Source organism: Dreissena polymorpha, chromosome 5 (genome assembly GCF_020536995.1).
Source record: "Dreissena polymorpha isolate Duluth1 chromosome 5, UMN_Dpol_1.0, whole genome shotgun sequence".
In the NCBI taxonomy this organism is placed as follows: domain Eukaryota; kingdom Metazoa; phylum Mollusca; class Bivalvia; order Myida; family Dreissenidae; genus Dreissena; species Dreissena polymorpha.
The window spans coordinates 10,418,773-10,444,196 of NC_068359.1; the positions used below are offsets into that span (position 1 = coordinate 10,418,773).

Genomic DNA, 25,424 nt, shown 5'->3' on the forward strand with positions numbered 1-25,424 from the left:
TTTGTACTGAAAGGGTAAAAGACGCTATAACTGATTTTGTAAACCGAGAACCTTATGTGAGCAAAGAAGTTACGAATCATATGTATAAATGTTTATTAATAAAACAAGATTCAAACTTTTCTTGTCAATATTTAACGCCCCGATTGCGAGCTTTGCGACCTTGCCATTTGACTAGTTTACCTTAACATCGATAGGCTTCTTCCTTTCTTTTTGGTTCAACAATATACCAATTTGGACGATCGTTTCTCAAAGATTTATCTAGATATCGTGTGAAAACGAATTTCATATCATATGCCAATTTGTCATTGACTTCTGTCTTATTTACCTCATTATTAACCCATTTATGCCAAGCGTCCGGAAAAAAGGCCTTGGCAAACAGCGTAGACCCAGATGAGGGGTCTGCGCTGTTTGCTTAAAGGAATTTCTGTAAGAAATATTATAAATATAGAAATACATATACTAGACATCCCTAATTTTGGAAATAAATTGATCCAATTTAGAAGGATGGGAGAGTCCACTAGGCATAAATGGGTTGATATTGATACACCCCAGGTGTTACAGTAACACTTACCTTTTCTCATGGACTGTGAAATTGTTCGTACTGGTGACATTATGCGACTATATAAATCAATTGGCATATTTTCTCAAGTGAATGTATATAATCTAAACATCACCAGAACTTTCATCTAGTTCTTAGCCATCCATGTTATAGAATTTCGTTTCTTTGTAGTACATTCCAATATTTTAAATTTCTGCAAGCTTACCTATTTACCTATTTACTTCAAGTGGCACCTTGTTATTTTGGTAGCCATTTATTTTATTGCATTTTGGAAAATTCCCTTTCCTGAAAGTCACTTTGACAGTTTGAGGGTTCAACTTCGTTGTTGCAGCAAGATGTATCACATCAAAGTAAATCCATGTTTAATTCTTAGTAATTTTCATTGTTTTTCTTAATAAGGCGCTAATATGTCTTATTGTTATGACGTTTGGTAAACGACGTCATTAAACGTTCCGATTTCTTGGTCATTATTTTTGGTCAGTCACGTGACTGACCAGTTTGGGTCACTAGTGCCCAGAATTCGGGTCATTAATGACCAGAATCTTGGTCATTGCCCCAGAATCTTAGTCGTTTTCACACAAGTTCTATAGTAATAATCAAGTGGTATAAATATTGTTTACATGAAGTAACACTGCTTTTGGAAGCGTTTTTAACACTTAACCTAAATCTACGTTATGACTCACCAGACTTTTGCTGATTGCTGTACTTGTCCAAATCCTCCGGGCCCTTATTTTATAAATTTTGATTCAGTCTCATTAAAAAATTTGTTACAAAATTCAAAATCTGGTAAATCAGAAGAAAAAAGAAATTTGACCCCTTCAGTTACCCATTTCAAAACTTGTTCATTAGTCTCAAATTTACACCAAAACTCAATATCGTTACATAACGTATTTTTCATTGCCGCTCATAGCCGCGACTTCTCCCAAGGTGTAAACCGTGCACGACCAAATCCACCTCGAAAACTATTGTAACGACCCCCAGATGGGTACCGGTTAGCTACGCTGGAGAGTTCAGCAGCGACTCTAACATTTTGTAAACATGAGTCTGTGAAACCACTTGTTCCCTTCTGTAATGCCCTAAACAGTTGCGCAGTACTGTCGTCAATCTTTCCTTTAACGAGGCAAGCGGTAAATTCTTCTTGGAGGTATTGGATATGAGCAAGTAAAACAGAAACAATTGGGTCCAGGTCTAAATCTTCGCCTTCTTGTGCGCGACTAAGTAACTTGAGTATTGTGTCAACGTACCTGCCACTTTTAGACAGAATATTTAAGACTGGTTGATCTTCACGTGTAATGCCTGTCCGCGAATCATGTAACTTCATATGTGGAGGTAACTCTATTTTTTCAACGGAGTTTTTGATGACATTGAATCTTTCTTGGATGTCATATCCAGAGTTCCCAGTGGTTAACGTATTATGTTCATAACTGGGGTAAATGGTATAGGCCTGGTTTGGCATAAAATTGTGCTCACATGTGTGCTTATGTGAAGGAACTTTCGGTCTAGCGCCGAGATTTGAACAATCTATATTGCGTTCGCAAGATGGCTGACTTGTTTGGCGGAAAGATCTACTTCCAAAAAATAGCGACTGAGTAACGACTGAAGGAATTTGTTTTGATTTGTCTAATTCAAGTTTGGATAATCTGGATTCTATCCTAATTAACGCATCGCTAATGCGATCAAAAGAACTTATATCACTACTAGAATCCCTGGTAGCATCTAATTCAGGAAAGTTTGAAGAATTTCTATCACTCATCTTCATCCGGGCCCGGCCACGGAAATTGAACATGGACAAGACGATGTATTACTACTCAGTAGACAAAAGTAGTTCGTCTAACTGCTTTTTTATTGTATTATTAACATAAAAACTGAATGAACGCAGAACTGTCTGAGTGTGCGTCACATGTGTAAATCCGTGAAAACACTACCCTAGTATAATTACCGGGAAGCTGGCGGTTAGGAATAACTTACATTGTTTTGCTCTCTAACGGGTTGTTTATTGCGAATAATGATCTCCGCAAGAATAAATTATTGTTGAAACGTTTGTTTTCGACATGTGTCATATTTCAAAACGGATGGAACAAGCATAACACTATATTAACATCTATTTGAAAGCTATAATTAATCGTGTATTTAAAACGGTATTACCTCAAAGAAGAGGTCCGTAACAATATATGTCCTTCTTTACCCACAAGTAAACAGAATAACATTTGGATGATCGAACGACAAAGCATTGTCTAGAAATCGTGTCGGACCGACCGACCTAAGGCCAATTTCACAGCAATGCACCCGCCACATGCCGATTTTCAACATCTTTGCATAACCGAAAAATAGCCGACTTACACAAGTCAAATAGAAAAAAACACAACAAGAATTAACCCCTAACGAGTATTTAGTAATACCAAAACGGAGCAAGTACCAAATAAAATCGTTTAAGCACAACATTTATTAGTTGTGATTTCTCGATATAGATCGAACCTTGTCAGTAACCAGCTTAAATTCAGTTTAAACGTTTGCTCAAAACAAATATTGATCTACGTGTATTTTTGCCAACTAATTTGGCAAAATATTTTTACTTAACACTGTTTATTTTTTCTAATTAATTACGTATATCTTTTGTTTTGAATGGAGTGAGAGAGTACGTTCAAATTATTGGTTTTCATATTTAAGTATGGTCATCTTAGAGGTACAGCATCTCAGTTTTTGTTCTTAAGGTAGCGCACCTCTAATGGGCACATATCCAAATATAATCTAAGTAATTATTTTCGTAATCAGCATCATTTCACTGAACTACATGCAAATTTGTAGGTAGGCTTTCCATGCTTTTTTAAAAAATATACCGATTTTTTCAAAACCACCCCCACGCTCGGCTTTTGTCCAGTTTATTTTCACCCCTGGGGTATATAAAAGTTCCATAATTCATTCAAATTTCCAAATATGGGCATGCAGTTGGTGTGTACAGATGCTGTAAAGGTGTTTAAAGTTTAAACAAGATGAAATAAGTATTCTTTTACAGACATTTATTTTTTAACAATTTTTTATCTATGGAAGTGCGCCATGAAATGTAAGTGATTTCAGCCAAGTTAAAATTGGGTCGGTTAAAAACAAAGTGTCATAAAATACAAAATAGTATCAGTTAAGTCATATTTTAAACTTAGTTTTTATAGAAACACTATATACAGCAAAAATACCAAGAAATAGACAGATTTACCGTTTACTTTTTGAAATAAAAATAAAAATGCAACATGCATGGTTCGTATTTCCAACAGTAAATCACCCAATTTCGCCATAACGTTGTTTTAATTTTAATAATTGAAGAATGTGCATAAAAATTGCAACATATTTAACAATAAATATAGCTTATATGCCATATTAAATCAAATTACGTTAGAAAATAAATAAAACGCGTCGCAAAAAAGTATACGTCGTCGGCAGGATTCGAACCTGCGCGGGAATATCCCAAAAGATTTCTAGTCTATCGCCTTAACCACTAGGCTACGGCACCTAATAGTAGGCTCTTCAACCTTCGAAGAAATCGCGGGAAATCATTAGAGGTGCGCTACCTTAAAATTAACATTTAAGTTTACACCTATTAACATCTCAAGTGTGACCATGACCTTTGACCGAACAGCATGTGGATATGTACGTCACAAGCCATCTGGTCGTGGGGAACTATACCCCCAAGTTGTGAAAAAATCATTTCGGGATTGCGAAAACTATCGCATGATTTCTTTGACACAATTTTGAGAAAGATTCCCGAGTGAAAAAGGAGCCCGGAAACATTTGGTCCAATACGCTATGGATGCAACAATACGGAAGATAGATAAGCATATGCAGTCGTCACAGGCTAATTTTGGACGAGACTTTTCGCTCTTTTTGGAATTTTTCGTAAAGAAAGTACTTTCTTTGTGAAAATCCAGTGTAGGCGGGAAGTGTCGTCCCTAGTAAGCCTTTGCGAACTGCCGGGAAGTGTCGTCCCTAGTTAGCCTGTGCGGACTGCCGGCAAGTGTCGTCCCTAGTAAGCCTGTGTGGACTACCGGGAAGTGTCGTCCCTAGTTAGCCTGTGCGGACTGCCGGGAAGTGTCGTCCCTAGTTAGCCTGTGCGGCCTTACGGGAAGTGTCGTCCCTAGTTAGCCTGTGCGGACTGCCGGGAAGTGTCGTCCCTAGTTAGCCTGTGCGGACTGCCGGGAAGTGTCGTCCCTAGTTAGCCTGTGCGGACTACCGGGAAGTGTCGTCCCTAGTTAGACTTTGCGGACTGCCGGGAAGTGTCGTCCCTAGTTAGCCTATGCGGACTGCATCGTCTAATATGTGACGACACTTAAAGCTAATGAAATAAACCCCGTTTTCCAGCAACGAGTTTAGTTAAAGGTGTCTTGTGTATCCATGAACATTTTGCTGTAAGGCTCATTCTTTAAATGAATGAATGTCAAGTTGCTTATTAACGATATTAAATCGCACTTTTTTACGATACGGTATTGCTTTGAATGATCCGCGGGTTGTTTTATCGTTGCGCCATTAATTGACGCCGCTCCTTTAATTGTTAAGGTTGTAGATACTTAACTGTTTAAATATCACGGTTTGAAAAGTACATTTCGTTTGAAAAGTTGATGTCGCCGGGTGTCTGTTATTTACCTAAAATTAACCATTTCGTACACAGGGCCGGATTTAGCACTAGGCTAACAAGGCTGCAGCCTTGGGCCCCCGATTGTTAAGTGGCCCCCAACGACAAGCCAGTTTCCCAATGTATGATCTTTCTTTATTACGCCATTTAACAACTCTATCAGGATTTCATTAGAAATTTTCTGTGTGATTTTACCAGTTTCCCGATGTATATCCAATTGTAACTGCTCAGTTCGCTTTGATTTACTATGCTATCAATGTTCTTTCTGTGTTGTATTAGTTTGTCTGTTTATCATACGACTTGCCCGTATGGCCATGACAACATCTGGACACGTTTGACGACATTGAACAGAAGGCCAAAGCGTTTGTTGCAATCAAAGAATATAAGGATGCAAATAAGCGTTAGAAACGGCGGAATCTATTTTGTGACGAGAGTACGAGACCAGAATTCGGAGCTAAGTGCACGCGACAATTGTCAAATTCACACTTTCTACAGCATAGTGGATTGTCTCACTGTTGAACTTCGCAAGTGGTTGAGGGAATATTCTGGCCGTCACAAACTGTTCGGTTCCATGGCAGAATTTGAGTCTCTCAACTTGGATTATCTACGGAAATGTGCAAAGCATCTAGTGGAGTCTTATCCAGATGACATTGAGGCGTCTCCTATTGACAAGTTGGTTAAGTTCAAAGCCATCTTAGAACAGGACCAAGACAAAACCATCACCCACATGAGTGAACTGCTTAAGTTAGATGGGGGTCAACTACAGACAACTTTTCCAAATGTTGAAATCGCGTTACGAATATACTTAACAATTCCAGTTAATAACTGACAAGGTAGAATGCCATTTTCAACATTATCACCCGTGAAAAACTTTCTATGGAACACCATGAGTCAGGAAAGTTTGACAGCCTTGGGGCTACTGTCTATTGAATGTAAAGTCCTTCGAAAACTGGATGCCACACAGCTGATCGATGACTTTGGTCAGTGAAGTGTCGTAAAAGAAACTTATAGTCTGGAATATGTTACATGTAGCATGTATGTTTAGATCAGTTAATAAAATAGTTTATTTTGTTTAACTTGTTTTGGCTTGCTATATAAATAATGTAACTGGCAACTGAGTACACATGCGAGTTTTCTGATCTTTGTAGTTGTGGTGTCGAGTATGATTTTCAATACTGATATACAGAAAGGGACTAGAGGGAAGGGAGCCCTCGTAAAATGTGCAGCCTTGGGCCCCAAAACAGCTTAATCCGGCCCTGTTCGTACAGAGAATATCTTAAAGGGTTTGACACAGAAATAGCTCATTAACATACAATATCAACATACTTCTGTTTTGTATCCAAAAAAATTTACAATAAAACAAGCACACAATATTTTAATAACAAACGTTCCACAATGGGGTGAAGACTGTTCCTTTAGGCGTTGGCGAAAGTTTTGTAATTAACTTGCACTTCAAAATCTTTCGATGTCATTAACGTTTAACAGTGTGTATTCGCAACGATATAAAGTTCAACGATTCTTAAGAAACGCAATTCAATAACGGTCACCTTTGAATCTCTAAACACAAAGCGTTCTAATCGTCAACTCATACCTGCGCTATATTATTTTCAATTAAATGTCTTGTTTATCAAGTGTCAGGAGGAACGCACACACCGGAAAGTTGTGGTTAAATGCGATGACCGAATAAGAGCGGATTTGGAAATACGTCAAATGTTAAATGCGTTCAGTTTTCGGTCGTGTGTGTTCTTTCCTCAAACATGCAATGCTATATTAGGTGTTTTCATATACTCGGTATTACTGCTATTGAACAAATACAAACATTTCGTTTTTTTAACCCATTTATGCCTAGCGTCTAGAAAAAGGGCCTTGACAAACAGCTTAGTCACCCAGATGGGACGCCCGATAATGCGGCGTCTCATCAGGGTCTACGCTGTTTGCTTAAGGGAATTTCTGTAAGAAATATTCTAAATATAGAAATAAATATACAATACATCCCTAATTTCGAAAATAAATTGATCCAATTTAGTAGGATGGGAGAGTCCACTAGGCATAAATGGGTTAATAAAACGACACAAAAACCGAGCGTGAGCGCAACATAGTAATATACATGTATAGTAAATTCCACAAATTTCTATCAACTTATTTTGCAATCGACATAATTGTCGTTGTATTGCTGAGTATCGGGTAGTTCACGATCCACATAAATCCAAAGTCGGTGGGTCTTAATGGAAAACAATGACTTTTTATTTTGCTATCATTCCTACGCTGCCCGACCCATACATTTTGTGCGTGGAACAAGAAATAGCTTTTGTTATCATTCCAAACCTGTCCGATTCATAAAAAAGCTATCCATGTGTTATCTAACACAACTATAGATGACGTGGGGATGTTGAGTCTAATAAGATTGTGTCTAATAAGATTGTGTGTTATCTAACACAACTATAGAGGACTGGGGGATGTTGAGCCTAATAAGATTGTGTGTTATCTAACACCACCACAGATGACCGGGGGATATTTAGTCTAATAAGATTATTTGTTATCTAAAACAACCATTGAGGACTGGGGGATCGGGCCTAATAAGATTGTGTGTTATATAAGACAACCATAAATGACTGGGGGATTTTGAGTCTAATAAGATTGTGTGTTATCTAACACAACCATAAAGGACTGGGGGATTTTGAGTCTAATAAGATTGTGTGTTATCTAACACAACCATAGAGGACTGGGGGATCGGGTCTTATAAGATCTGACGCCGTATGAAGTGAATCCCTCGCTAATTTAGACATAATTATCTCGGTTTCACGTACCAATTAAGAAGAACGTTTAAAAAAAAAGATATTCCGGAAACCCAGCGGGATGCGCATGCCACTTTTTAGGAAATTAAGACTGCCTTCGGCTTAAGCGTCGAAATCTCTTTTGTAATCATTTTCGTTAAAATTAGTTAAAAAGCATAAATTATTTATGTATATGTGTTTTTATTTATAATTGTTTACTGCATAATAGCGAATGAATGGAAAGTTAACTTCATTATATCGAATAATTTGTACGCATGCCTTCATTCGTTCACTTGTATTTATTTGTAAACCTGATTTTTTTCTAAAGTGGAAAAGTTATGATCCCCATTATCAGATCAAATTAAAACTAGAATTATGCCTCGTGCGGTTTGCCTTTAGCAACACTTAAAACGATATAATATACCGACCTACGAACTAGAGTACCAAATGTATTATTTATGTGTTAATCCCTTTAAAGGTACTGTCAGCCACGACGACGAAGAAAAGAAAAGTTGTAAAATACCGTATTTTTTAATTATTAGTTTACTTTTAAATTGATTAAAATATCACGGCTGGTATATATGCATTACTTGAAAAAAGTTCATATTTTAAGTATATTCGGTAATAAAATTTCCCGATTTTTAATCGAAAGTACATCGCGAAAATAGGTGACATAACGATATACACACTATAAATAACGCAAGTAGATCGATCATTTTATATATGGGCGGCGGGGTTCCCGTTCCGGTCCCCTTTGTGGCGTGTTTTTACCACCCATTATGCCTTTCTGGAAAGAATCTGTTCTATTTTTATCTTTTTTATGGCATTTTATAATAAATGCCCGTTTTCAATCAACAATATTGTGTTTGTTCTTTCCTTCAAGTCATACGAGTCCGTCCGGTCTATGACCTTTTCATTACCACCGAGGACAATACATAAATAATATTTTATGCACACATAAAAGATTTTATGTCATTGTACGATTTCTTAATTGTTGAACATTATATTGGTTCAAGCCTTATATTTAATTACTTGTGTATAACCTCAGTGTGGGGTCACATGGGCTCTTTTGACCAATCAAATTCAGTGTTGGCCATTGTGGCCCTTTGTATCCTTTTAGACTAACGAGGAATCCAATATGGTCGAAATTAACAACCCACCTCCACCCCTTCTCCGCCATAAGGTTTTGACTCCCGTACTATGTATGTTTTTACCTGTGTGTAAAACACATTTGTTTCTTATTTTACTGTTATACGCATCAAATATTTTTCTTTTATACTTATTTTGGGCGTGTTTTTCCCGCCGTCATCACATTCAAATTCATGTTTTTGTATGTGTATATACGCGTGGCGTGTTTTTACCACCCATTATGCCTTTCTGGAAAGAATCTGTTCTATTTTTATCTTTTTTATGGCATTTTATAATAAATGCCCGTTTTCAATCAACAATATTGTGTTTGTTCTTTCCTTCAAGTCATACGAGTCCGTCCGGTCTATGACCTTTTCATTACCACCGAGGACAATACATAAAAAACCTATACAATTCACTACGCATTCACAATTTGCATCCCTGTGTTGACCACGTGACGACGATGATCAATTTACTGGCGTTAACTGGTAGTTACCTGGTACCGGTACCCAGTAACATTTATTACCGAATATACTGAACATATGAAAGCTTTACAACTTTTTTCAAGTAATGTAATATACCAGTCGTGATATTTTAATCAATATAAACAAATAATTGTAAAAAATACGGTATTTTACAACTTTTCTTTTTCCGTCAATCGCGGTTAATATGTCCTTTGACAACTTATATTTGGTCTGAGATTATCGAAATGTTAATCTGGGCTTAGTCAACCCCATGAGAATGCATCTCATTATTCATAAAGCACTTAGTAACAAACAGCAAAAGCCCATTTTTGAAGCAGTGGAGAAAGACACAACTTAAATACAATTTCAAAAATAATCGTTGCAAATATTGTAAAAGTTAAAGGTGCCTTTTCACGTTTTGGCTTATTGACATAATTGAAAAAAAAGTTTCAGATTTGCTAATTTTCGTTGTAGTTATGATATTTGTGAGGAAACATTATTACTGAACATTTACCATGCTTTAAAATATACATTATATGCATCTGTTGACGATTTAAAAACCTGAAAATTATAAAGCGTTGCATTGCGAAAAAAAAATCGATTGAATAATTTAAAGAGTTCTGTTGTTGTCGTTAGATTTTAGGATACTACGAGGATTGCTTAAACTTGAAACTTGCTAATTTGATGAAACGCCTATTTATATAATTATATAGCGTTGAACAAAACATATAAGTATACATACAATTAAAATAAGAGTGATTGATACTGTTATGCAGCATTAATTAAAGGATTAATAATCTAAAAATGTGTGATATAAATAAAAATGCTGTAAGAAACTTAAGCAATACAACAATACAAGCTACGGTATTAAAACACAGGAAAAATAAAATATTATGTAATAAATTGATATAACTAGGGTTAAGAAATAATGATAATGATATTATGAGCAAAGTTTTGGATTGCTTTTATAAAGTTAAAAACAATTACTGACTCTATGAGCGCAGATGGCCGAGTGGTCTATGCGATAGACTTTTACTCCAAGGGTCAGTGGTTCGAGCCCAGTTTAGGGTTACTTTTTTCTTAATACTTCAATACATGCCAAAATCTGTGAAAAGGCTCCTTTTAAGCTATTATAAACGGGGTGTATCGACGGTATTTCCCCCAAACTGTTCAAGGAAAGAAGAGCAAACTCATCGATGTTTAATAAAGGAGAACAATTCAAGCAAAATCCTCCTATGAGAATACTGTACACTTTTTTTTCCGTGTCAAAAAATACACGGATGCAAAAAAAGATATTGAGAAAAAAGACTGTTATGCGAAAACTTAGAAACAAGAAATAAAGTTGTTCTAATAATTACAAAAAAGTCACTTAAGAATACATAAAAAATACCGTTTTTTATGTGTTTTAGAATAACTGCATTGATGTGCTCATGGTCGTCGAGTTGGCCGTTAATCACGGGCGCCACCTCTTTTTGCGATGCAATCAAACATGAAACAATGCAACGTACGAGTGGCGCTAAGGACCGGACATGAAACAATGCAACGTACGAGGTGGCGCTAAGGACCGGACATGAAACAATGCAACGTACGAGGTGGCGCTAAGGACCGGATGTTTAGAAATTTCACGGATAATTCTACAGGATGAATAGGTTTTAAATGTTGTTTTAGCATATTTCGCATTATTTAAAAACCGTCCAATGTAGTGATTCAGCGAAGATTAATTCATCGACAAATGTACAGACACATTTATTTACAACCCATTTGAAAACGTGATAACCTTTATAAGTTTTGGCATGGTAGGGTTTTAAAAAGCAAAACGATGTATTTTGCCTGTGTGGAGAGAATATTCACAGCTAATTCAAGCGCTAATTACATAAAACGATTGCTTTAGACTTGTACAAGTTAATGTATGCACAAAATCATCGGCTTCTTGCCGATCTAATAGTTACTTTTGCATTTTTTCAAAAAGAGATTGAGCCAATGCCAAGGAATTCTATATAAATTGATTATTGTGTCAGTGATTGCAATTTACTGGTATAAAAATCAAAAACGGACAAAAATTGCAACAAATATCACTGACAACTAACCAGCTCCTGTGTAATGATTACAATCTGCATATCAACAAGATGTATTTAGTATTTATTAAATAATGTATCTTTGACAGTAACATAGAGATTTTATATTTACTTAAAGTTGTAAAATATATGTGTGTGTGTTTTCGAATGCGAGCAAGGTCCGATAACTTCTTATAAATTAATACATGGAAACCAGCCTTGTTTCAATGGCGTCCTTCTCAATAGTGAACAAATATTAACTCTAAAATTTAATTGATACAAAACAAACGTGTGTTTTGATGTTCTCAACTACAAACTGTAGTCAATAATCGGCTATTCTTAAACATGACTTACGTTTCATTTTTGTAATATGAAGTACATTAGTTTATGAAATTCGTTGATATGCGGACAATATAAATATTATTTTAATAGTTAACGCAACCGATTATTCAAAAACGGCTTGATTGAATAAGATTTCGATAAGTGTCGTCGGAGATTAGCCTTTGTCTGGGACAACACTTTCCGCATAAATTGGATTTTTGCTGAGAACAGACTTCATTTAAACGCAAAATGTCATAAAACGACACTTAACGCACATGCATTAAGCCCAGTTTTCTCAGAACGTGACTCATTAATGGTCAAATTCATTTGACTCCTGCCGTATTGTCAATATTCAATATAAGGAAGAGAATTCTATCGAGTTCATACAAATTAAAAATAACACAACTACTTTTATCGCGTTATTATATCAGAAATCAATTAAATAAACCGAGTTAAGTCGGGGTGAAGAATTGTCCGTTATTTTTGTCCGTTAGCCAACCGTGCTGTTGAACGCGGTGTTAAATTATTGCAACACTGCCCGCAATTATTTTACATATATCCAATACGGCGACTAATCAGGTGGTAATCTCGATACATTATGAAAACTGCATTAGGCCAAACAGAATATTTACGTAGTTTACGAAACAATTGATCGCGTCGATATGATGCACGGTTGACGGATATGATGCATGATTGACGGATATGATGCATGATTGACGGATATAATGCATGGTTGGCGGATATGATGCACGGTTGACGGATATGATGCAAGGTTGACGGATATGATGCACGGTTGACGGATATGATGCAAGGTTGACGGATATGATGCACGGTTGACGGATATGATGCACGGTTGACGAATTATTCTAGTGCGTCAACAATAATAACTCTGTGTTGAATAATAAAACTAAAAAAACATCTACTGCAGCAACAACACCACCAACAACATCATCATCAGCGTAAACATGTATAAATACTCCTACACCGCAGTCAAAACACACAAAAATAACAACAATGTCACAATCATGACCAACAACAAAAACACAACAATACCAACTTTCAACAACATTATTGAACACATTTTCTTTGCCAAGTATGCGACTGTGGACAGTCAGGTTGACAAACGAACAGTCGGACATTACAGACCGGTGGACTGCTTTGTTGGTCATCTAAGTCATCTAAGGAATCATTTTAATAGGGGCCTTTTCACAGATTTTGGCATGTATTGAAGTTTGTCATTAAATTCTTCGTACATTGTATTGATTAATGTAAACATTGGATCTAAAATGCTCCAGTTAAACACAAAAATAAAAGAAAGAAAGAAAAAAGTAACCCTCAACTAGGCTCGAACCACTAATACATGGAGTAAAAGTATAACGCTTAGACCACTCGGAAAGTACCCATACAATGAGTAAATGTATTTTATACTTTATATGAGCAATCCTCGAAGTGTCACAAAATATAACGACACCAACAGAACTCTCCAAATTTTTCAATCGTGTCGCGTTGCAACGCTTTATAATTTTTGTAAGGTTTTTAAATCGTCAAAAGATGCATATAGTGGATATTTTAGAGCATGGTAACTGTTCAGTTATACCGTTTCCTCACAAATATCATAACTACAACGTAAATTTCCGAATCTGAAACATTTTTTTTTAATTTTGTCAATTTACCGAAACGTGAAAAGGTCCCTTTAATAGTTTAAAGGACTTATGCAAATGTGAAACGACCATAGAATACATTCATTGTGTCGATGTCCCACAGGGCTAAGAATGTAAAAAAGTAAAACTGTAACAAGTTTTTGTTGAGAACATAGTTTCAGAATTGCTTTTCATAAATAGTGGATTATTAATATAATTTCAAACCCGGGACCTCCATGTGTCTGATCATTAGTACCGTAAGTTTTTTGTCGATTCTTAAATTTACAATTCTTTTTCGTGTCATGGGACTGTCTACTATGGACAGATTCTGACTTTAAATATTTCCTTTACATTAGCTCGAGTGCATTGAAAGCCTTCTGCTACTGGACGCGCTCTCGATTCTGTAAGACCAGCACTCGGTTTCCGATGAGAAGATCTGATGTGCGCTCCCGGCAGTGGTTCTTGAACCCGGGACATCCTGACCGCTAGGCAGGCACCATACCGACCACCCAACGTCGGCATTCTTTGACTTTGGGTCGTATGACGTTGCAGCTGAATAAACGCGCCAAATTAAACTTAATAATAAATTGCCTGGCCTTACACCAGAGTAATTAACAAAATTAATTACAATACTTCAGTCGTTGATCGCTTTGCACAGTGAGTAGGTAGTGATCTGTCTATATAACCCTGGTGAGTTGAATAATTAAAAACACCGAAGTCTGTTATGAAAACAGCGCTTTGTAGACAATGGGAATTAAAATTCACGGGGAAAATGTAGACGTAAATGTTCGGATAAGAGTTAAATATTTGTTGGATTAAGAATACGCAAAGATATCGTTTATAAATTGCAAAATGAACTCAGTGATTTTTGTAGAAAGATCGATGGCTTAATTCCAATAGCTTATGCTCGAGTGAGAAAAACAATCTTTTGCGATTAGGGGATATCAATCTTAGGGTTTTTGTTAAGTTTCTGCTTCAAGTAGACATTTTGATGTTTTCTTTCTCTTTTTTATATTTATGCAAAGTAAAGTGAAATCAAAATATTGAAAAGACTTGGTTTTATAAAAAAAAAAATGATAGATACTGACAGAAACGAATCTACTAAATGAACCAAAAAATATTTAACAAGCGGTAACGGAACACAAAATACGAAAATGAAAACAACGGACAATGTAAAAAATTACGGTCTACGTCGAGAAGACACAATGTTTGACACGTTGACGTCAAGTAAACGACGCTACATCGAGACTTGGCGTCAAAGCGTCAGCGCGTTCATGGAGACCGGAAATATCTGCAAAGTCACCATCGGTGACGTCACGCCCGAGCCTACGTCAGAGACGCGGATAACGTCAGATACACGTTGGAGTCACTCGGACCACTCGCGGTCGCCTGCGGTAAGCGATTTTTGTGATATAACTGTCGAGTATATCGCTCAAATGGCGGTGTTATTTCGGTATAAAATACAGTATACCTGATAGACTCTACCAAAACCAAATAGTATCATATAGGGCATGTGATACACTTTTTGGGGGCGTTCCAGATAGGTGTCAGACATATACCCTCCTAAACAGGGGCCTCGGACACTGGCCCTCGCAACATTCCACGCATTATCTATTCACAGTTTCATACGTGATTTATTTTATTAATTTTTACTAATTAAGCCATTCAAATGCGAACGAGGTGTCTATAATTTATTATATAAAGGTCTCGTTTCTGAATAAAATGTCTTTTGACGTAATGTAAATCACTTCTTTAATGATGATTGCTCATTATCATATCCTTAATAAGATGACTTTTATAATGGTAATAATTAAGGAGGGCGAATGTCCGCGGTGATCAACTAGAGAGAGAGGGTAAAAACGTCCGGAAGGGCATATGTCCATATCAGAACTCGATAAAAACGTTACGCCATTTTTTGTATAAAATATAATATAGATAAAATGGTATGATACAATAGCTAATCAAATAAATGAATAGTACACGGACATTAAAAACAAATACCACCAATCATGTAAGGGAAAATTCGAGGGGGCGGGATATAAATAATAGATAGGAACATGTTTAATGTAAATATGAATATAAAAAGCGTACATTTATTTTCAAGGACGATCAACGGTGGAGGAAAATTACGATTCTTTGTACTATTGAATAATATGATATCACAAATGATAGATCATAATTATACATAGCAAAAACTACCCTTGACCGTTTACAAGCTAACAAAGTCCATATTTTATAACATGTTGGCCACAAACACAACGCTGTATTTTTATTTTATCCCATGTACACATCGGTCAATAAATTTCTGTTTCTATTTTTTTAATTAATGTATAGCTTTCGACATAGCACGAAATCCACGTTCACAGATGTGTTCTCGCTAAATGTAAGGATTTGTTTGTTTGTTAATACAGTCTGGTAAACAAATAAAACAATATGTTTTATCCGGATCTACCCAGATTTGGGGGAATACCCATCTTATCCGTGGGTATTTTGGCCACTAATGATAGATTCATTGAAGTAAACACGATAAATACTGTGTGTGATATTTAAAATATTTCAGCTTTTAATATTATTGAAGTATGAGTGTTACAATCATATTAATTGAGGTACTGTTTTAAATATAAACTTTTGTTTATAATAATTTCGTGCTTGATATATGTCAAGCATGGGGGGCGTATCCATATTGCTCCTAAGACAGATAATAACTAAAGACGGAAATCCAAATATATTTTAGTCTAAACTGCTTTCGAATTCTTGTTGTCGATAAGCCAAGGAACGGATTAAGCAGGGTGAAAAATAAGCGTGGATCCGCTGTCATGGACCCAGAGATTTTATTACAAAACTGTTATGTTTACTTTACAAGAAATCTTGACAGAACAATGGTGAATGCAATAGTCACAATTTTAGTTTATAACCCTGAATTAGATGCCAGGACCAGTTTCACAAAGAATCAAAGGGACGTCTTAACTTATGTTGCACTTGAGTGAAATCTTCAAATCAAATTTCAGACGCGCAAATCCAGTGTTTTTTAATTAATATAAATTGGAACATAATTATCAAATTAATGAATATTTTGTTGTTTAAATAATTTTAATAGGAAAATTCCTGAAAGCAAAATAGCCAAATACTTCAGGAATTGTATACATGTAAGGATTTTTTGTAAATTTTCCCAAATAAACTTTGTGACTGCGGTCCCTCATGCATTATTTTGCCAGCAAGGAATTATGTGAACAGAATGAAAATGTGTGTGAAATTTAAATGAAAACTACATTTGTACTGTGTTTCGCTCGGAATCTGAGCTTCATTCTGTGTTGTTTATCAAAATTGCTCATGCACAACTTAATATCATAAAGAACAATGCGTGCAAGTTTTAATCTTGTACGTTCCAACACATAGGAGTAGACAATAATGTTTTGCGTCTATGTAGATATCAGCGATGTTTACCATGTTAAAAAAGAGCCTCTCTCTGGGAAAACGGGGCTTAACAATGTGCGTAAAGTGTCGTCCCATATTAGCCTGTGACGTCCGCACAGGCATAATAAGGACAACACTTTTCGCCTTAACCGGATTTTTTTTGCTAAGGAGAGACTTTCTTCAAATGAAAAATACGATACATGCGGAAAGTGTCGCCTCCGATTAGCCTGTGCGGACTTCACATGCTAATGTTATACGACACCTTACGCTCATGCATTAAGCCCCATTTTCACAGAGCGCAGTTCATTTTCATACTTGACACGGATATGTGTGGTTAAAAAGGAAATCGTGGACAAACAAATCTACGGATTGGATAATTAATGCTAAATGTTCACTAACGACCCAAAATAATTATTTTCCATTAGCATCATTTATAAACGACGACTGCTTATAGGGCCCCAGCGGCTTTCAATACGTGTTTGTATTTCTTAAGTTTACATGTTGTCAAGTTAGAAGAACCACAACAATGTCCTACTAAGAATGTCTGCCACCTATCGTATTACACGGATTGGAAAGTTTTATACGGACAATCAATTAAGCATTTAACTGTAAAATGTATATTGTTTAATGGCACGCGTGTATGAAAGTGAAGGTTTTATCGGTATGTACATATACAGGACATAAACAGGCAATTTTTGTAAAAATGGGATCACTCTTGAATTTTTCTTTTTTTATTTGCATTGAAGATAAAAGTATTTAGTTAAAACTGCAAGTTACCTTAGGTTTTAATAGTATTGCATTTTAACAATGTAAGACCTCAAACGTTAAGCTCTTTTTCGGAACAGTATTTTATGTTTTATGGATATGTGTTAAACTGTCAAGAGAATGATCTGTTATCTGGTGAATAAAAATACCACGATAATAAACACAAACGTTAACCACAAAACAATGTAGAAAATCTCAAAACCGAACTCAACTATACAACTTTATGAAAATGATAATATACAAGTATCAAAGATACGAGACACGCCCTGGGTATACCGGACTTAACGAATGTGCGTGAAGTGTCATCCAAGATTAGCCTGTGCAATACACACAGGCTTATCAGTGAAGAAACTTACCGCTTACTGTATATTGTATTTTAGTCTAAAGGAGATCTTTTCTTCGCAAAAATTAGGTTTAGGGGGAAAATGTCGTCCTTGATTAGCCTGTGCAGACAATGTCGTCCTTGATGAGCCTGTGCAGACAATGTCGTCCTTGATTAGCCTGTGCAGACAATGTCGTCCTTGATTAGCCTGTGCAGACAATGTCGTCCTTGATGAGCCTGTGCAGACAATGTCGTCCTTGATTAGCCTGTGCAGACAATGTCGTCCTTGATTAGCCTGTGCAGACAATGTCGTCCTTGATTAGCCTGTGCAGACAATGTCGTCCTTGATGAGCCTGTGCAGACAATGTCGTCCTTGATTAGCCTGTGCAGACAATGTCGTCCTTGATGAGCCTGTGCAGACAATGTCGTCTTTGATGAGCCTGTGCAGACAATGTCGTCCTTGATGAGCCTGTGCAGACAATGTCGTCCTTGATGAGCCTGTGCAGACAATGTCGTCCTTGATGAGCCTGTGCAGACAATGTCGTCTTTGATGAGCCTGTGCAGACAATGTCGTCCTTGATTAGCCTGTGCAGACAATGTCGTCCTTGATGAGCCTGTGCAGACAATGTCGTCCTTGATGAGCCTGTGCAGACAATGTCGTCCTTGATGAGCCTGTGCAGACAATGTCGTCTTTGATGAGCCTGTGCAGACAATGTCGTCCTTGATTAGCCTGTGCAGACAATGTCGTCTTTGATGAGCCTGTGCAGACAATGTCGTCTTTGATGAGCCTGTGCAGACAATGTCGTCCTTGATTAGCCTGTGCAGACAATGTCGTCCTTGATTAGCCTGTGCAGACAATGTCGTCCTTGATGAGCCTGTGCAGACAATGTCGTCCTTGATGAGCCTGTGCAGACAATGTCGTCCTTGATGAGCCTGTGCAGACAATGTCGTCCTTGATGAGCCTGTGCAGACAATGTCGTCCTTGATGAGCCTGTGCAGACAATGTCGTCTTTGATGAGCCTGTGCAGACAATGTCGTCCTTGATGAGCCTGTGCAGACAATGTCGTCTTTGATGAGCCTGTGCAGACAATGTCGTCTTTGATGAGCCTGTGCAGACAATGTCGTCCTTGATTAGCCTGTGCAGACAATGTCGTCCTTGATTAGCCTGTGCAGACAATGTCGTCCTTGATGAGCCTGTGCAGACAATGTCGTCCTTGATGAGCCTGTGCAGACAATGTCGTCCTTGATGAGCCTGTGCAGACAATGTCGTCTTTGATTAGCCTGTGCAGACAATGTCGTCTTTGATTAGCCTGTGCAGACAATGTCGTCTTTGATGAGCCTGTGCAGACAATGTCGTCCTTGATGAGCCTGTGCAGACAATGTCGTCTTTGATGAGCCTGTGCAGACAATGTCGTCCTTGATGAGCCTGTGCAGACAATGTCGTCCTTGATGAGCCTGTGCAGACAATGTCGTCTTTGATTAGCCTGTGCAGACAATGTCGTCTTTGATGAGCCTGTGCAGACAATGTCGTCCTTGATGAGCCTGTGCAGACAATGTCGTCCTTGATTAGCCTGTGCAGACAATGTCGTCCTTGATGAGCCTGTGCAGACAATGTCGTCCTTGATGAGCCTGTGCAGACAATGTCGTCCTTGATGAGCCTGTGCAGACAATGTCGTCTTTGATTAGCCTGTGCAGACAATGTCGTCTTTGATGAGCCTGTGCAGACAATGTCGTCTTTGATGAGCCTGTGCAGACAATGTCGTCCTTGATTAGCCTGTGCAGACAATGTCGTCCTTGATGAGCCTGTGCAGACAATGTCGTCTTTGATGAGCCTGTGCAGACAATGTCGTCCTTGATGAGCCTGTGCAGACAATGTCGTCTTTGATGAGCCTGTGCAGACAATGTCGTCCTTGATTAGCCTGTGCAGACAATGTCGTCCTTGATTAGCCTGTGCAGACAATGTCGTCCTTGATTAGCCTGTGCAGACAATGTCGTCCTTGATGAGCCTGTGCAGACAATGTCGTCCTTGATTAGCCTGTGCAGACAATGTCGTCTTTGATGAGCCTGTGCAGACAATGTCGTCCTTGATGAGCCTGTGCAGACAATGTCGTCCTTGATGAGCCTGTGCAGACAATGTCGTCCTTGATGAGCCTGTGCAGACAATGTCGTCCTTGATGAGCCTGTGCAGACAATGTCGTCCTTGATGAGCCTGTGCAGACAATGTCGTCCTTGATGAGCCTGTGCAGACAATGTCGTCCTTGATTAGCCTGTGCAGACAATGTCGTCCTTGATTAGCCTGTGCAGACAATGTCGTCCTTGATTAGCCTGTGCAGACAATGTCGTCCTTGATTAGCCTGTGCAGACAATGTCGTCCTTGATTAGCCTGTGCAGACAATGTCGTCCTTGATTAGCCTGTGCAGACAATGTCGTCCTTGATTAGCCTGTGCAGACAATGTCGCCCTTGATGAGCCTGTGCAGACAATGTCGTCCTTGATGAGCCTGTGCAGACAATGTCGTCCTTGATGAGCCTGTGCAGACAATGTCGTCCTTGATGAGCCTGTGCAGACAATGTCGTCCTTGATGAGCCTGTGCAGACAATGTCGTCCTTGATTAGCCTGTGCAGACAATGTCGTCTTTGATTAGCCTGTGCAGACAATGTCGTCTTTGATGAGCCTGTGCAGACAATGTCGTCTTTGATTAGCCTGTGCAGACAATGTCGTCTTTGATTAGCCTGTGCAGACAATGTCGTCCTTGATGAGCCTGTGCAGACAATGTCGTCCTTGATTAGCCTGTGCAGACAATGTCGTCCTTGATGAGCCTGTGCAGACAATGTCGTCCTTGATTAGCCTGTGCAGACTACACATACTAATTTGGAACATGACTTTACGCACATGCATTAAGCCCCATTTTTATAGATTGAGGTTCATATACAATTATGAGTAAACAAGGCTTATGTGAAAATAACTTACATAATCCATTGGAATTTTAATGATAACTTTATTTCGCTTCGCTGCGTTCAAAAAGGGACTTCAGTTGTCTGATAGTGAACACAGGTAGCTGATGTTTGCTGGAGATTTACATAAATAAATCAACTAGTGTTATATTAGAAATAATATTTCATTTGAAAACATATTAAACCTTTTATTGTTGTTTTCAGGAGACCAGCAGTAGACAGGAAATGGCGAGCCCATCACTTCCGGCGGTGAAGTTTTCTTACTCACACGTTCCCGATCACGTCACAAGGCAGTACAGACGCGATAAAGCCCCAGTCACGCGCGACCGCACTTTTTCTTTGACGTCATTACCGCCGTCTCCGCCCAACGGCTTTGCGGTTCAAAACGGAACCGATCTGCACCAGGCGTACAAGCGGCGGACTTCCGCGATGCGCGCGGCGACCAGTAATATAACGTCCGAGCTGCCTGACGTAACGAGGGACGGCAAAGATGTTACGCGGAAAAGCTCAATGCTTGCCAGAGAAATCTACGAAAAGTATAACCTAAAAAATAAATCGCAGAATTTACTTTCAGTGGGAAAATCGAACCCAAACGGCATTGAGCAGTTTTCTATGCCGTGGAGAAATAAGACGTTTTTGACGCTGCCGCTACGTTTTAACGGCACCGCGCAACAAAAGCCGAGCATAATTCGCGAGAAAACGAACATCACCGAAATGAGATACAACATCAACGACCTTGAAAATAATGACGAGTGGGACGATGTGAGAAACTGGTAGCGTTGTCGTCGTTGCTTATTGACAGTCGAACTACTAAACTCAGCAACTCGCCCTCTGCACGTCGATACTAGACAATAAAAAGTCTTCTTAAGAACGATGCTTAAATGCACTTGTCATACTACGAATAATAAGAGCTTTTGTATTGGTCAGTTTGATAGATCAACTGATCCCGTTTGACCATTTTCATACGCCCGTTTTGAAAAAAACGGGACGTATTATACTGTTACCCTTGGTGGGCGGGCGGGCGGCGGCGGCGTCCACAGCAGTGTCCGCTCTCTAATTCAAATAGTTTTCATCCGATCTTCACCAAACTTGGTCAAAAGTTGTGTCGAGACAATATCTAGGTCAAGTTTTAATATGGGTCATGCTGGGTCAAAAACTAGGTAACGGGATCACTTAGTGCTTTCCAATGATTTAGCATGGTGTCCGCTCTCTAATTGAAGTAGTTTTCATCCGATCTTCACCAAATTTGGTCAGAAGTTGCGTCTAAATGATATCTAGGTCAAGTTTAAATACGCTTTGTGTATTTATTTTTTTAATTCAACAGATGGATTCTCTAAAGTTGTTATGCTCACTTTGCCTTAAATCGTTGGAGACTTACTTTCCCGGTCATTTCGCACGATGGACAACATGACATCTGCTAATTTTCCAATGTTTCAATTCGGACACGGACCATTCCGAATTTAGTTAATTTTAAATTGAATTTAAATTTAAATGTCGAGCTTGCGCATATAGTGTCATTTATTTCCGGTATGGACATCGCTTTCCGCCCTTTGAATATAAAAGGAACATTGTACAAAAGACTGCAAGGCCCAAGAAAAACTGTCCCTTCGAAAAACACAATTAAAAAAAACAAAGCGGTTATAAGAAAATTAATAGAGCAAACCGATTATTAAAATGAAAGAGACCGCGTGAACAATTTGAAGGCAAAATATGAAGTCAGACCATTTTGTACAGCCTATGGACAGTCATAGATTTGTTTTCATGAAGCAATATATTTATTGAATCACTTGATCTTAAAGATCAATAATGCTATGCTATTTATGATATTTATTTGTTGTTTATTGTGGAGAGAACACTGTGGAGTATTTTACAGGTACACTGTATATATATTTGGATCATTAATGCTGTACATACGTGCGTAGCCGCACAATTTTGCCGACTATCACAAAACCACCTTTTGTGGATTTATTTATCAGATGATGAGGTGGCACACTACAGTTTTTTTAGTCTCGGCCAATCTCGTACACAAGCAGGAGCGAACCAATGTCTGGAAACTGGTCACCTCGCAAATCTGAAAATAAACCAAGCACATTTCCAGAATGGTTGAGGCTGTGCCTTCTGAAAAATCAGTAACATTCAAATCAAATGAGTTGGGGCAAAATGTTTTAGTATTGATGATTTCAAATCAAAACATGAGAATTCTGTGTGTTTCCGAGCCTTTTTAAGCCAGTTTCAACAACAAACTGCCACTTTCCTGCAGAAGCAAGGTGCCTGGAAACCATGTTTTTACATTGGTAACTTACCAAGTACTAAACAGCAATGGAGAAAATTGGGGGTCAAAGGATTAGATTTTTTGTAAAAGTTCAATGTCTGTACGCCCTTTCAAATTTCCAACAGAAATACTGACCGGAGCCAGCATTACACCTGTTTTCGAATTGCATTAATTCTACTTCCTGTATGCAGCTATAGTTAAAATACCAATGTTTTGGTAACTTACAAACATTCAAGAAAAATCACCACAACTCAAACCTGACATTCATTATTATTTAGACACTCAAAATGGTGCTTACTGGAGCAATGTTCTCTTTATTTAGAAATTTTACCGGGGCCAATTCGCATTGGTGGCTAAAAAGTGTGGTGTGCAGCCTGAACATTGCTATAAGAAACTTCTCTGCAATTAAACGCCTTGAGATGGAACCCAACGCTTGAGATGGAACCCAACGCTTGAGATGGAACCCAACAACAAGCGAAATATAAAATAGTACGCACTAGATGACAATTTAGAGTCTAGTGCTGTACAGACGGTCGCATCAATCGAGCGTTAATTTAAATATCAAATAAGAATATGATCTGAGTTGAACTTTATACTTGGGTATGAATGAAATTATTCATTTTAAACACATTGTAACAGTAGAGTTACCCTTTTTGAGCATATGAAAGAAAGGGGGGTATTCTGCTGAAACACGATGTAGCATCGTGGTTTTTCTTTTCAGACACATTGTAACATTGGCATTCTTTCTGAACATGTTGTTTATTTACACGAAAGGTAATCTAACCTCATTAAAAATCTATATATGTCATTTTGGTTTTCTGTCGAAGTAATTTATTTAATATAATTGCAAAATCTTTAATTGAAATACAAATGCAATCCAGGTTTATTATTTTGTAAGACAGCTTTGTTAATTGTTAAGTAGAAATTAATAATAATAATAATTTATAAATCGAAATGTATCATGATTTTGGGGCATTTATAAATAACTTCTACTCAATGCTTACATTTTAAAATATGTTCAGCGGATTTTATCATATGCTGCGATATACATTTAATTACTTCGATATAATCGTTGATAACGCATGTTGTGTTTGTGTCTGTTCTGTATTTATTAATTTATTGTGCATGCTTATTTATTTTAGTGTACATGTTTATTTATTTATTCATCGGTCGTGCTACTGCTATTTGTTGTTATGAAATAAATCTAATGTTTCTGTTGATTATATGAGTTGTTTTTAAACTCATACGATGTGTAAGAGATAGTAAAAAAATCACAATTGCATGTTTTAAAAATGCCTTTATTACTAATTGTGTGCGGCGCTTCAAAGAAAGCGTGGGTCAAACACTACACATCATGAGATAACGGCGTACAGCTTGTCCGTATCGTTGTTGCATTTTTGATATTTGGATAAACAAGGACGCGGAAACTTGATATGAGGTTACGATTTATTTCTATTATTAATTTCAAAATCGTAATGTAGTATTCTCGCGTCGTGGTCTCATGTCCTCTCACCCCAACCGCGCGTTCTAGCTAAATCTAAAGGATACCCACCGAAAGACACTAACGGAACTCTGTACCATAACATTTGTCCACTTTTCATTCTGCCGAGGCATATCAAACTGATGGCTTTCAGTCATACAACTTGTATATACTGCATCTTTTAAACTATTCGAAGCATTGTTTGTACTGTTTGTTTCATTAAAAAATATAAAAGAATAATTAAGGACAATAACAGATTTGAGTTTCGTGCGATTTAAGTACATGTGTACAGTACATGCAAACAGACGCGATATGAATGCAATTATTGAAAAAATAGCGTTATAAATCATAACCTTTTTCACAAATAACATTGAACGACTTCTGCCACCATGTGTTTTGCAAACAAGGCGGCCACATTATGTTTAGCCAAATTGCGACATCGACAATTAGGCGAGTATACAACAGTAATAATAATTTAGAACATCATAACAATACTTTAATGCAATGTTCCGATCTATGATTTCAAATCAAATCAACTTTCTAAATGGATATCGAATAGCAAATAAATTAATTGATAGTCACACGAGTTTCACCCTCTTGTCTTTCATTCTATTGAACAAAGAATTTTGCGTATTAAATAACAGTGTTAATAGATACATT

At 37.6% G+C, this 25,424-nt stretch overlaps 1 protein-coding gene across 1 annotated transcript; it reads left to right on the plus strand.

Annotated features, from left to right (window-relative positions):
* Positions 1 to 14,583: 14,583 nt before the first annotated feature.
* LOC127880987 (uncharacterized) lies at positions 14,584 to 22,898 on the plus strand. Its single transcript, XM_052428546.1, has 2 exons — positions 14,584 to 14,952; positions 21,217 to 22,898. Exons 1-2 carry the CDS (start codon positions 14,713 to 14,715, stop codon positions 21,787 to 21,789), a joined length of 813 nt encoding a protein of 270 aa, XP_052284506.1. The 5' UTR covers positions 14,584 to 14,712; the 3' UTR covers positions 21,790 to 22,898.
* Positions 22,899 to 25,424: the final 2,526 nt, after the last annotated feature.